This window comes from Stegastes partitus, unplaced genomic scaffold (genome assembly GCF_000690725.1).
Source record: "Stegastes partitus isolate 25-593 unplaced genomic scaffold, Stegastes_partitus-1.0.2 Scaffold479, whole genome shotgun sequence".
Taxonomy (NCBI): Eukaryota; Metazoa; Chordata; class Actinopteri; family Pomacentridae; genus Stegastes; species Stegastes partitus.
Window position 1 is genome coordinate 54,764 of NW_007578210.1, and position 14,943 is coordinate 69,706.

Here is a 14,943-nt window from a genome sequence, read left to right on the forward strand (position 1 = left end):
GGTGATACAATATGCAACTGTTTGACATGTTAAGTGATGTTGCACAAGGGTGTACTGACGTCTGTGGTGTACTATAGCTGCCTTTATTTTTAGAAACGCTTCTACTTCTAAAAGATTAGTTTTTATTGTCTCTAAGGTTCTACTTTGTAGCTAAGATATTACATTTATGTATCTCTCTGAGTGATTACTTTAAAAAGAACTATGTTTATGTCAGGTTTAAGTTAGTCAGCAGTTGCTAAAAATATGTAGCACAACAAAATAAGACGATTTAGGCTGTTGATCTGGTGTGACTAGGGTTAGCATGAGGACGAACCATCTTGGAATGAAACACTCTACCAAGTCACAATATGGGATGTTTTTGCTGTTTTTTGCCGACATTGCGTGCGTTTAACATAAGCCAAAGGGTGGGGGTGGAAAAAAAGAACTTTTGTTCTGATGAAAATGGCATTTCATTTTGTGCTGTTGTTACATAATACAAAACAGTGAATATGGCTTAAAACTGGGTATGATAAATTGCTGTCTCTAAAATATCATGTGCCACTTCTATTTTATGGAAAGTGGATGTGGGCCAGAATGGAAGTGCAGGGAATGTTTCTTTGTGAAGTATCTGCCAAACAGATGACAGAGAGAGAACAAAGTAAAGCAGGTAAAGTTGTCAACCCAGAGAAACAGATGCTGTATTATTGTCATATTTTCAATCGTACTACTCTCTAACATCTGCTGTGTGATTCTCCAAGGTTCAGAAGCAGAGAGTAGACAAGGCACGGGATGTCAGAAATAGCGAAAATAAAGGAAATAGTAAAGAAATGAGAGAGTTAGAGGAAAAAGTGATGATGAGAAATAGGCAAAAAAGAAACAGGAAAACGGCTAAAAGAAGAGAAAGGAGACAAAAGGACCATTAAGGGAAAAGAGGAAAGTTTGGTAGAAAAGAAGAAATACAGCAAGTGACGGGGGAAGAAATAACACATGCAGATAAGATAAGAGTTAATAAAAAAAAATAGAATCGTTGCAGGATAGTTTTCTGCTCCAGGGACTTTCAGATTTGACCCCACCCCAACACGTTCAAACACACACAAACAGATTACGGTTCAAGATTGAAGGAAGAACATGCAGATAATCGAGGCACTGGGATTAATAATGAGATTTGGGGAATGAGGGGGTTGAGGGGAGGGGAGGGATTACGGCTCCCGGCCCAATGTTAACAAACATAATTCCCAGCAGACAACGAATGAGCAAAACAAAGCTGCCTTAAGAGGATTGGAGGGTTTTGCAATTGTGACTAAAACTACGTCTCAGATTGTCTTGTGCTTTTGAGAATTGGGGTGACATTACCGAAATGGAAATACAGAATGTATTCCTGGTGCCTCAAATCATACAAGCTCATGCATACAAACAACTTCTGATTGTTAAATAAGGTTTAAAGAATGTATACGTGACAGGAAATAGTCATCACTAAATGAGTACCAATCAAATGTAAAGGTATGGAAAGCATGTTCATGGGCTGTCTTTTATTATTGCTTGAAGACTGCTAAATCCTAATTGATGAATAAACATATAAAAGATTTGCTAACTGAAACTGACACACTTCAAACAAATGAGTAAAGCAAGAAAACAAAAAAGTGTCAAGTGAAAAAAACACAACTGTTGCAACCTAGCAATTGTGTGTCTATCAAGGAACCCAAAGTAAGAAATGACCTGAGGAAATAAAATCCAACTCCTTTTAATGGGTTCTTTTTTTAGTTATTTGTATTTACCAGTGACATGCTGTGCGTTTTACTCCTAGACCTTCAGTGGCATCCAACCTGAATCAAACCACCTTTTAACGCCATCATTATGACGCCACGACTATAGAAACCATCAGTATTATACAGAAAGGCAGCATAGTGGGACGTTGCATCGCAGACAGGTATCTCATATTGTAAGAATGAATGTCATTGCTAAAGCAGGAAACCCAGTTAAAACAATTCAACAAGTCTCCATTAACTGCAGCCACAGCTGCACCATATCCATCACATCGGGGCTCTCATCACCCTATTTCCCTGAAAAAACACGCTGTGTCTTGGCCCGCTACGCTGTCTTTCAAGCTGCGTGTTTGGAAAATTTGACATATTTTACAGTAAAACGTGCAAATTTTCCTAAGAAACTAGTTTCTCTACCGTCGTCTTTGCTGCTAACGCTGCTATTCGTAAGACACTAACGTCTTCGCTAACGTGGGGGAGTGTCGCTAAGGTTTCAACCTATGAATAACCTATGATTATTTGAACACAAAATCCATCCTCCTTTCTTCTATCATAGAGAGTTCAGTCACTCTGTTGAGCGGGTAAAATTATCACTTGCTTAACTTAAAATAATTATTTTTTTTAAAGTAACACTTTTACGATACAGTTTTAGCTTGTGCAGGTCGCTACAGACAGGAACCGCTAGCTTTGGCTAAGCTCTCTGACCATCCAATCAGAGGACGTGATGGTGCTGACGTTATCATAGACCAGCTAGCAGGCCCTGGGACCACTAACTCTCAATCTGATTGGTTAAAGCAACAGTTTCGTTACAATGCATTTTAAGCTGCACTTTTGATTCTAAAGGCCTCAGGACAGATTCCTGTGACCCTGGCAACACATGATGGCTGAAATATGATTGGATAAAAAAAAAAAAAGCTCTAATATAAACATCCACTGCTAGAAGCACCCCAGCCCAGAGACGCGCTATTAAATGAAGAGAATAGACTATTGGGAATAAAGTTAAAAGATTAGTAGGAAAATTTTGCAAAGTAAGTCAATGATTCTGATAGAGTTTAGGCCAGCAGAGAAGGCCTTGCTGGCCCTGACAGCACACCACTGGTATTTACCAAAAATAAATAAATAAAATAAATAAATAAGAATAATGATTTAAAAATTATGTTTGTTTTTAATAATTTGATTGATTGAATATCTTTGAGTTTGAGTTCCTTAAAAAAAAAAAAAAAGTGAGGCTGACGCTGTCTCATCCAGTGAGCGAACTACAATGAGTCTTTTGGGAGCACATTTTTAAAAACTTTTTCATTGTTAAAAGTTACAGATCAGTTTATTAATCATTATTTCTCTTACTAAAAATACGAGGGAAGAAGGAGAGTAAACTGATGAAACATAGCTTTTTTTCCCTGATGTTTGTTCAAGTGAGCAAAGTTTATGAAATTGCATTGTCATGCTCCGTTGGTGATGGCAAGAACAGCAGGCATGCTGGTATCTTTATTAAAATGAATTAGTAATGAATCACCCTCATGCATGAAACATACATCAATAATAGACTAATTTTACGCATGATCCATGATAATGAAGATACAGGACATTAGAAATTCATGGTAAAAATAGCCTTTTGTCAATATTTTAGAGACCCTGCAAAATTCCACAAATCATGTTTGCAGGGGAGCTCGTGTCTTATTAAGTTCACACCCTGGTCTCATCTGTGATGTGAGCAGTTCTTAGATAATTCCATTGTACCACGATTCAAATGATGCAGTGCTTGTTTTATCAATTACTCATGACACATTACTAATTGACAAAATGCTAAGGTATTTACTGCCTGACAACGAGCATCGTCCCAATACTGCGAACAGCACTTGAAGTAAAGCCAAGTGGATTGCAATTACTCAAGCTCTATTGTCAAACTACTGTCTGCTCAACATAGAGGAATCAAACTTCACCCTTCATCAAACTCAGTTAATCTTATTTCAAAAATGAGGAGACAACAGCTGAAACTACTGGACAACTGGTTACTAGGAATAAAAACTGTAACGTAATGACTGGATTTTAAATTATAATTCCTTAAAGCCAATTTATGAGAAATTCAGACTTTGAAAGTAGACATCAGATGCATGCAAGATTTAATTCATACTATAATATACTGCATCAGTTGGTCACATGTCATCTCAAATGCAGAAAAACACAAAATAGCTTCTGTGTATGTTTCTAAAAGGCTTCCTGTGACTTTGAACTTTTTACGTGATACAGCCTCATGGCAATTTGTGAAATAGTCACGAAACTCAATCTATTGATTCGTGTCCAGGGACACGGATTGCCCAATTTTTGCCCACCACGAATTCCAAATCATTTCAATTGGACTTATTTTTCGTGTCTGGGCCATGTTTCTTTCCCGATGAGACAGCGCATATGCTGTGATGTTTTTGTTTGGATTGAATTTACAAATAAAATTTTATATATATATATATATATATATATATATATATATATATATATATATATATATATGTGTGTGTGTGTGTGAAATTAAATTTGTACCACATTTTGTGATGCCCCCTGTTGGTCCCATGATTCTCGCCCCATTCATTGTTGAATTAGAAGCTTTAAAGATGCACCAAAGTCAAAGTCCAAAGGTCAATATCTCTGAGCAGGAACAACTTTGAACTTCCAGACTTACTCCCCTGATCAAGTCCTTTCCAGTGATGTATCATGTGTAGGCCTGTGACAAGTTCCATGACTATTTCACGAATTGCCGTGAGACTGGGTTGGATACAGCAGTTAGTTACAGATTGGGCTGTAGCACCATGTCAGTGATTATTATTGAGGTGTGCCAAGAACAGTGGGCAGACGTAGCACAGGATTTCTGAAGAAATTTGGAACTTCTTCATTGTGTTTAGACAATATTGATGGAAAGCTTGTACAAATCAAAGCACTTTTAAAGTCCAACAGAGATTACAACTCTTTTGGTCAAGAATTATAAAGGTGTGAATGGCTGAGGACCTCCATGTCCACGTACAGTCTCTCCTCAAGCATTTACTTTAAGCAACACGTGCAGTCGACAAACTTGCATGTTGAACTATCTACACAGTCACAAACCAAAATAGTTCTGTATCACATCTCCAGACATTTCCAGCATCAAAAACACAGCCACTGCAGCACAAAGTGAGCTAACAAGCAAATTAGTGCTGACTGTAACTGCATGTTCCCAGCTTTGAGAAGCAGACTGGAACTTATTACGTGTTTACTATTACCAGCAATAGCAGCTGAACATTAAGAGACAAAACGGGAAAAGAACGAATATAGCAAACCTAGCAACATCAGCACTCAGTTGTCTGTAATATGCAGCCGCGGGAAACATTCATCCAGTGGCAGGAACCTCAGAGCACATTTATGTGTGTCTACTTGTCTACTCTCATGTTTTTTCTGTATTCCTGTGATACATGTTACATTAGCATTCTTCTAGCGTGTTTGTTGGTCTACTCTGGTTTCTGTGTCTCAAGGCAGTGATTCAACACATCCCTGCTTTTTTTTTTTTTGCACAAGTGTCATGTATTGTGCATAAGCTGTATGGTTTCTCACTACATTGGTGTGTGCATGTGTGCATTCTTGTGTCCTCTTTCAATCCTGGACAAGAGCACAGGCAGGAAAATGAACTAGAGAATGAAGGAACATTTGGATGAGAAATGAGCTGTCTACAGCACACCAATGAGACGTGTGCGTGAGAGAGTGTGTTTGCATACACATAACGGTGCAACTACACATCTTTGTGTGAGTTTGTAGGATCCACGAGGCTAAAACTCAGAATATCTTGGGAAGCAGTTGACGTGTGAATAACATAAACCAATGAAAAACTCACTTATTAGGAGCAGAAGAATTCCCCTGGAGAAATACCTTGTGTCTCTAATGTGTGTGTATGTTGTAAGGGAGGCTGTGTGTGCAATTTGTAAATTTCATAATTGCTGGATTGAGAGGGGGGATTTTTTATTTTGCTGAAAGAATACACAGATTTCTCATCAGAATAACATACATCTCCCTAATAAGGAGGGGCAAGATAAGATGAGCCTTTATTGGTCCCACAGTGAGGACATTCGCAGTGTTACAACAGCAAGCACAATACAAACATTTAAGAAATGTAGTACAAAAATAAAAAAGAAACCAAAATATACATAATTACTAGTTCTAAAAATAACCTTATTGCACATGTTAATGGTATTGCATGGATTTTTGATGAATAGAAATACTGATAGAGTATTAATATTGCACAGATTGTACCTAAGTAGAAAATTAACAACATAGTTTATAAGGAAAAAAAAACAAAAAAATAATCATAAATACAAGAGAAAATGATTTAGAATATTGTATGGAGTTACGAAGTTAAAATTCACACTTTGAAAGTTTGTTAGAAAAGAGATGGCACCAATAGCAAACTCTTTTTTCTATATTTTACGTGTTGATTCTGCTTCTTGATGGTGTATTTTTCTTAGCCACCTGGATAACTGGTGTATGCAAACAGCATTGTTAAAAATGTAGTCTATCATAGAATTTTAAAAAATAAAATTTGTTTGTTAATTTGCTGAAGATAAATGGATACCATTTACAACAGAGACTACATGGTATGGAGGGTGCTTGAAAAAGTAGCCAGACACGGAAAAAAGAAGAATAAGACAGAGAGAAAAAAAGTATTTGTAAACTTAAGGATGAAACTCTGCTTAGAAAAGGAAGTGAGAGGAAAAATTCTAACAGGAAGCAATGGAACAAACGAGTACTTGAACGTGTGAAAAAACAAAGTGGGAAGTTTCCTAGTGATGTAGTGAGTTTTCCCTGTGGTTTTGTCACTAATGAGAACATCTGCATGAGTGAAACATACGGAGTGAGAGCGAAATAGCCGAAGGGGAGCACTGTCTGAGAGGAGAAAACAACTAGAGACACGGAGTGCAGACATACTGCAAAAATAGACTACTTGAAAGAATAGTTTAAAAAAGAAAAAATCAGTAAGTGACTAGGATTTGAATAGTAATTTTATAGTAGTCGCCAAAATTTTACAAAATGGCACAAAAATATCTTTCATCTATTTATTGCATGCAGTAATTTATGTAATTTTTCACTCTTGATTTCCTCTTGTTCCCAAGGTGCCAATGCCCAGCTCAGTTCGAGGGGCCTGAATGCCAGCAGAACAAGCACAGTTTCCATGGCAACGGCTATGCCTGGTTTCCACCCATGATGCCTTGTTTCGAAAGCCATGTGTCTCTGGAGTTCATCACGGATGTGGCTGATGGACTGCTGATGTACAGTGGCCCCTTGGCCCAGCTGCAGGCCTGGGACCACGAAGACTTCATGGCCATAGGTAGGAAGCATCTCAACATTAATAATATCAAATTAAATGTCCCATCTGGCTGCAATTCAAAATACTTTAACTGAGATGGGAAAGAGATTCGTTTTCATTAATTTATTGATTCGAGAGCAGCAAGTGAATGTCCTTAGAACATAACATTAGTATTAGACCAGGACCTTTGTATGATGGCAAAAAAAAGAGACAGAAGAGGGAATAACATTGTTTCCTTCAACTGTATCCTCACAGTCTTTTGGAACTGCAGTAATATTAACAGTGCATAAATCACTACTTTTAGGACTTTGCCATTATTTCAGACTCCCCGGGTTCCATTTCAACAATACTTGAAGGAATAATGTGACTTTATGCTATGAAGGCACTGACATATAAGAGGAATTTATGACTATTATTAGGTGAGGAAGAAAATGGAGGGATTTAGTATGAGAGGATAAAGAAGAATTGAAACAGGTATCATCTCTATTGTAGCTTCACTCTAAACAGAGTGAAATCCAGACAAAGTGTGGGAGTGATTCCCAACCAGAGGTACCTGTACCCCAGGACGTATATATATTCACATGCCAGAGGTACATGAGAAATGAGGAGTAGCTCAGACAAAAAGAAAAAAAATAAAGAAATATAAATTATTAAAATCTCAAGAACAGAATAAAAATTAAAGTAGAAGTGCATTTTTTGTGATTGACTGTCAAAACTTTAAAGTCAGCAAGATCGACAGGATGCTAATAGATAACAAGTTTAAAAATCAAAGTCAAAGTTAATGAACAGTCTGAATACCCAGCAAAGTTAGCTTGTGGGGGAAATAAGTGGCTAAAAATACTGGAAGGAACATTGAAATATCAAACCTAGGATTTAGGAGGAGCAATGTAGATTCTGTCCTGGTCATAGAACAGTGCTGTGTTTGGTGGACTTGGAGAAGGCCTACAACTGTGTCCCCCTGAGAGGGCGACTACAGGAGCACGGGGCACCTGGAATGTTGCAATGAGCCATCCAGTCTTTATACAATCAAAATGAGACAGCTGTGTTTGTATTCTCAGCATTAAGTCAAACCCGTTTTTGGTGGATGTGGGACTAAGGTTGCTCATTGTCTCCGATCTTATTTGTCATGTCATGGACTCAAGTCCCAGCAGGAGTACAAAGGGTGTCAGGTTGGAGAACTTCAGAGCTGCTTCTCTGCTTTTTACACAATATGTGGCTTTGTTTGCTTGGATTTTAGCACACTTTGAGGCACTTTGCAGCAAAGTGTGAAGTGACTGGGATGAGAGTATGCATCTCCATGTCTGAGGGCATGATTCCCTGCTGAAAACCAGTGGAGTACTCTTTCTAGGTAGGGGTTGAGTTGCTGCCCCAAAAGGTGGCGTTTAAGTGACCAGGGATCTTATTCATAAGTGACAGGAAAATGTTCGTTAAAGACCAGAGCGATGGTTGTTTGTTCCTCCTCTCCGTTGTGGTGGTGATTTACCTTGTAGAATGTTTTATGTGAATTATAACCAGGTTGATGTCACAGCATTGCACCTTTGTGGGGTTTAACACTAAAATGTTTCTTGATTGAACCACTACACATGATGTACATTGGGAATACACAGGACAAATGGACAACATAGCTTAAACACCAAATTTAAATCAATGTCAGGTTTTGTTGTGCCCTTGTCTAGTGGAATAGACCAAAGTCAGAACAGTGTTTTATCAATAAAATAGGACAGTTTATTATCTACCACAAGCAGGAAAGCGACAATAACTGGAAGCAATATCACTTTGGGGTGAACCAAGGCCAAAATAATAAACCAAAGAGATCTGTCTCCTCAGAAATGTGCTGACTAACCCTAAATCAAACCAAAATACAAAACAAAAGATATTCACTAAGCTTTACTCCCTAAGATAAACAGAACAGGAGGGAATTCGCAGGCGTTTTAAATGGCACAGAGAGCGGACATTTCCCAAGTCAGGCCCACACATCCAGTCAGTCAGGAGGAGACCAACTGATGAACATTCAAAGATTCCTACATGAACAGAACATGCACTCACTCGAAAATAATAACACAAAACACTAGACAAAGGAAAGTAGACACAGAACATTACTATTATGGCCCTGGCCATATTAGCCTATTGGCCTATATTAACTTCCTGTGTCCTAAAGCAGTCATAGTCATAGATGCGCACACACACGCACCCACACACACATTCCTGCTACTCACTGTGATATACACTGGGAGTTGAGTTAGCGAGATCTGAAAATAGCTGTAGACTGAGCTTCATCAGGGTTCACTCTGTAGCCCTTTTGGGGAAATGATAGTCCTTTTTTTGTTGCTCTTTGAATATTATTGAACTATGCAGACAATAAAGCTTGTTGAACTGAGCGTGGTAGGTGGGGATTATAGACAGATGGTAACAGAGAACTAAATATCTTGTACATCTTGGTATATTTAGTGTTTTAATTTGAGAGACTAACACCTCCTTGTCTCCCTTGCTACTTGCATTGGTCCTCTCTCTTGAGAGAGATGTTGTTGTTCTATCACTGCCAAAGTAATATGTGTAGGAGGTAAGGTCTGCCTGGAGAGCCGGATGAGTTGTGTATGTGTGTTTGTGTGCGTGTTAAGAGCAGGTTTTCAGTGTTAATCCTGAATTATTTCTATAACTTTTGTTCATGTCAGAGGGTCTGTTTGCATCTGAAAGCCAGTCAGTGTGCATGACAGGGTCTTAAAGACTTAAGATTAGGTTAGTTGAGATGTTAGCAGAGTCACTGCGCAGTGTATAATTAGAGTCAGACTGTACATATTTAGAGCTCTAATTAACTTGTTTCATGGTTGACCTGCTGCATGTAACAAATCCATCGGCAAGCTTAGGCTGTGCTGGAGCTTATTACTTCATTACAGTATGTAAGTCAGTCAGTGTACCAAACAGCATTGTGATGCAGATGGAAGCTGCTGATACGTGATCCTTCTTCACAATAATCTCCTTGCTGAATTTTGCATAAGCACTGATAATATCATATTCGAACTGGGGTCTCAATTTTAGAGGTTTGGGCCTCTTTTCTATTGGTCTTGATGAAATTTGCTGCAAATTGGAAACATTGCAACAGCACTACAGTGAACTCCAGCAGGCATGGCTGGGTTGACCTGGGAGGCCCTGAAGCAAAAATGATCTGTTGCTCCACTATTGACTCCCACACATGCTACTCTGCATATATTGTTCATATAGTTACTTCCAAGTTTTCATCAAATAGAGAGCATGCACAAACAATCCATGGCAACCTTCTTATTTGCGCTGAGAACAGAGACTAATTAGTGGTCAGTTTTATTTAGATAGCACCAGTTCACTACTGAGATTATCTCAGCGCATTTCCCGTAATAATGTGAGTCAAAGTCAAGCTCTAATTTATTTTTTCAAATAATGTTGAAACAACAAGAGTTGAACCAAGGTGCTAAGCAATTACGGTAGAAGGTCATAAAACACAACGAAACACAATGACTAAAAAACACTAGTGAGTTAAACAATAGAAATAAAAAGCTGCAACATAGTAAACAATGAAGGCAGGGTATCAGGCTCTACCTGAGTATAATGCCAAAGAAAAAAGATGGGCCCCTAGCAGCAGCTTAAAAGTTTCTAAAGTCTGAGCAGGTCTTCCATGAAAAGGTGAACTGTTTCAGAGATTAGGAGGAGCCACTTTAAAACCTAATCACCTCTGTCTTTGTGTCAGGATCTTTCATGAGCGTCTAGTTTGTTGCCCTCAGCACTCTAAGTGGGGCCGACCCATCAATCCTGAAACTAACAAGTTCAAGACTTTACAGCATTATATTCTAGAATCTAGATGGAAGCCCATTAATTTGTTGAACAATCTTTAGCAACAACAATAGGAAGAATCCTCTGGCAGAAGGCTGGCTCAGGGAGCATGGCCATCTGCATCAACCAGTTGGGATGAGATGTGGGCTGATGTCAAAGCAAACCAAACAGACAACAAGCAAGACACAGTAATCACTGGGGAGTTATTTGCCCTGTGCTAATTTTAAGTCACAGACACATGATGCAGGTCACAAAGGCATCTATTCCATATGCCACTGGAATACTGGAACACGTAACTGAACTTAACACAGGTGCACTGGTTGGATGTGATGACGCGTCACAGACGACTTTGCCATGGTGCTCATTTACCAGCTAAACGCTCAAACGATGCTCTATGTTTGCCAAAATGGAGTAACCTCTTCTGGTTGCTACAGTGTTAAACTCTAAGAAAGAGGCTACTGCCATCAGGGAATACTGTTGCTGTTCCCTTTGACTTGGCATATGTAGTCTGCACTAGTGTTTGGATACGTGGTACATGCCAAAGGAATATCCACATAACAGCTAAGACTCAAGGCTTCCTACTCTTTTTTTACACTTTTTGGCTGATGAATGTAAAAAAAAAAGACATGGTTAAAGATTCAAAACAATATCCTGAGTCACGGCCTCTCTTCAAGACAGATCCATAACATCAACTAATATTGCATTACCAATCTCCTACCCCACATTATATTTTAGTCGAGTAGATTTTAAAGCACGTCTTCAATTAACCACATTTCAATACTGAGTTTTTGGCAGTAAAGCTGGGATTTTCATCCCCACTGGCGATCTTGAACTCTGTGGCTAAATACTCAGTGGACAAAACACAAGTGATCAGACAGCTTGTAAGCACAGCAAGTGCGAGACTGATAAGGTAAACACTTTATTTTAAAGGTAAAACCTAAAGTTAGCACACCTACATCACCCCAAAGTTACCTTAATTATAATGTCTGTGTAAACTATGTTAGATGTAACAAATTTATGACAAAAACACTACAAGCCACTTTTGTTGTCTCTTTTAGATAAGCTTGAGGGGTGTTGTTTACAGCCGAATCCTGATACTAAAAGATGAATTTCCAGTGTTAATAAACAAGTATTTGTCCTTGAGCTGTCATGAAATAAACATTTCCAGAACAAAAACAGCTTCCTGCACTACTAATGATAATACTTTATGGTTAATGGTTCCTTTTGGCAAGGCAAGGCAGATTTTGTCATGTTTTTTTCTACACTGTTAATAATCCAGCCACATCAAATGCACAAAGCCATCTGATATACAAATATTAAAAACATTTTCACCAGCTACTGCCAAGGAAGAAACTATCATATCAGATATGAGCAGCACTGAATGCCCAGTACATGATTTTTAATAAAACGATAATATTGACACCATACATTGCTTAAACTACAAGATGTATATGTTACTAATCATATACGGCGGCGATGTGTTTTGTTTTTTTTGTTTACTTTTTTAAATCTCAGCTCAAGAAAGAAAGGATGGAAGTGAGTATACTGCACATTCAGAGACACATCTGAAAATTATTTTAGAAAATGCTCTAAAAAATATTAAATGATGATTTCAGTGTACTTTGTGTGCTTAAGTATTTGTGCATTAAAGAAGAATATAACAGGCTGAAGTAAGTGCTAAAGCTTACATGCCTATTTAAGACAAAACACTGAGCAGCAGTAATGTAATAATGTGAAAAACAAAGATGAAGAGCAGGAGAGAAGAAGCACAGCTGTTTACTTTAAAGATGTTAAGGTGACGCAAACTTGATTTTTGAACAGAATGTGAAGTTATTGTTTCCCAAACAACAAAAACAACTTTTGTTTTTTTTGAATGCTTAATAGAATTGGCGGGATGCAGGGTAACAGGAAATGCTTTTTCAACTTCATCCTAAGAACACCACTTCAAGCATCCACTTCTCACACTGATGCTCAAAGAGCCATATTGGCTTGATGCTTAATTACAAGAGGAATCAGACAAAATGGGACGATTCGCTGCCAAATCAAACACGCTGTGAACTGAATACTGAAGGTCTCATTTCGACATGAATGCATTATAAGTACAAGAGCTGTGCTAAAAAGTATAAAGTGAGGGGGGTGCGTTGCAACCGTGGCATGACTTCAAGTTGAAAGTGTAGCTTGAAAAGGGAATTACAATATTAGTTTCAGGACACAGACGGAGTTTGGGAGAGAGAGGAGAAATATGGATTCGAAGGATCAGAGGAAATAGAACAGAACAAAAAGAAATGTCAGATGGTTAGAAAGGAGAATGTTGTACAACCTGAACTCTTGTTTTATTTATAAATGTCAAGTGGCAATAATATACCTCCACAACTTTTATTCTGACCATATGGCTTTTGTGCATTTCAGTTTGTGTATGTGTGAAAGTGTTCACCTTGTTATAAAGCCTTGTTAAGTGATGCTGCCCATTGAGCCTGATCATATTTCCCACTGCTTCACACACACACACACACACACACACACACACACACACACACACTTCCACACGCAGACCTTCAGCTTCTTATTGAGATGCTGGTTTGCTGTTCCAAAGCCACCCACTCATCCGCCCTTTATCCTGCCAGAGGGCAGCTGTACCAAGCCAACCCTGCTGTGTAGGCCAGAGAAGGTGTAAGGCATTCACACACACAAACACACACTGGGAACGTAGCGGCATACAACATCCAATCTTCGGCCACTTGCAGAGAAGAGATTACATGGTTATAACACAGAGGCGGTGTAGTTTGTGTGTAAGTGTATACCGCATACTAACACCCATACCTAAGCTGACCTCTTGTGTTCTAGGTAAGACCAGAACACTGGATGTTCCATTAAATCCATTTACCTTCACTGGCATGTAAAGCCTTAAATTTTTATGACGGCATTTTAAGCGTAGGACAGCCATCTTGGTTAACAGTTCAGGGTCAGTTTGTTCCAAACTAAGCTGTTGTTACACATTTTCATGCATGGAGCTCATCCAGATTTCTAGTACAAAAGAGCAGCGGTTCAAAGAACAATATTGGGTTTCTTTGAACAATACTGTAAAGATATTTTATTCATGAGCACAGTGTAACCTTTTAAAATAAATGATCATGAAGCACAACCCATTCCACAAACAAACAACAGCCTAAGAGAGCTGCTGTTGTGTGAAAACACTTCTGGTTATTCTTAAGACTTACTTTTAGAACTGTAATCAGTTATTTTGATTTGCTGTGTATGGTGGGGTGCGCTATAAAGAGAGCACACTGTAATGCAAATATGCAGCTAATCCTTACACTAAGCTTCATTTGCATGCTAATTTACCTGTGCATTACCATTAGTTTAACTGGAAACCATTATCAGCTGCTAGCATTGTAGAATACCATTTACAGTTAATTACAGGACAGAGATGCACTTAAAATTCCTAATGAAAATTGAGCTGTCTGTATAAGCCGCCTCCCCAACAGAAGGCTTACAGCAGTGATTTCAAATACATAAATGACTGTCACTCTATTCTAAAGTAACCCAGGTTGCAAAAATGGAGAAAGGATCTAAACATGTCTATGAATCACTTTTTGTGGGTATATTTATGGCCTAAAAGTTTCAATTCTGTTACTTCAGTTTTGACATTACATGTATGACAAGTATGGCACCACCCTGGCTGCCCCACCACCTGGCTGCCTGGTATTTACTTGAACATTGTCTCCATCACTTGTAACCACTCCTGAGTTTATCCTAGTGCTTGTCTAATCTGTACTGCACTTGTTGACCTTGAAATACCTCTGCTACAGTCAGAGTTAGAATTGCTCTGTGCAAGGGAGATTATGGGCCTCTTTTTTAATCAAGCACGAAAACAAGGGCAAAAGCAGTACGCCTTGGATTCACAGACCTGCTCACCTGCTATTTGAGGTTTTTCTCTGTGCTGCAGCTTAAAATATGCTGACCTGACTCTGTCCAAAGGGAGCCTTTAAGTTTTGGATTCACCACAAGATTGACAGGCAACCAGGTGATTCCCAAAATATCCCCATCCCACTGAAAATTACAATTACAGGCATGAGATTACAG

General features: G+C 38.6%; 1 protein-coding gene across 1 annotated transcript in view; it reads left to right on the plus strand.

Annotated features, from left to right (window-relative positions):
• The window catches only part of LOC103361001 (neural-cadherin-like), a gene marked incomplete at its 5' end in the record, with an annotated part of 146,214 nt that overhangs the window by 54,403 nt on the left and 76,868 nt on the right, over nt 1-14,943 (plus strand). Inside the window, one exon of the mRNA XM_008286969.1 lies at nt 6,866-7,080. Within this exon, the coding sequence (XP_008285191.1) occupies nt 6,866-7,080 (215 nt within the window). The remainder of the gene's footprint in view (nt 1-6,865; nt 7,081-14,943) is intronic.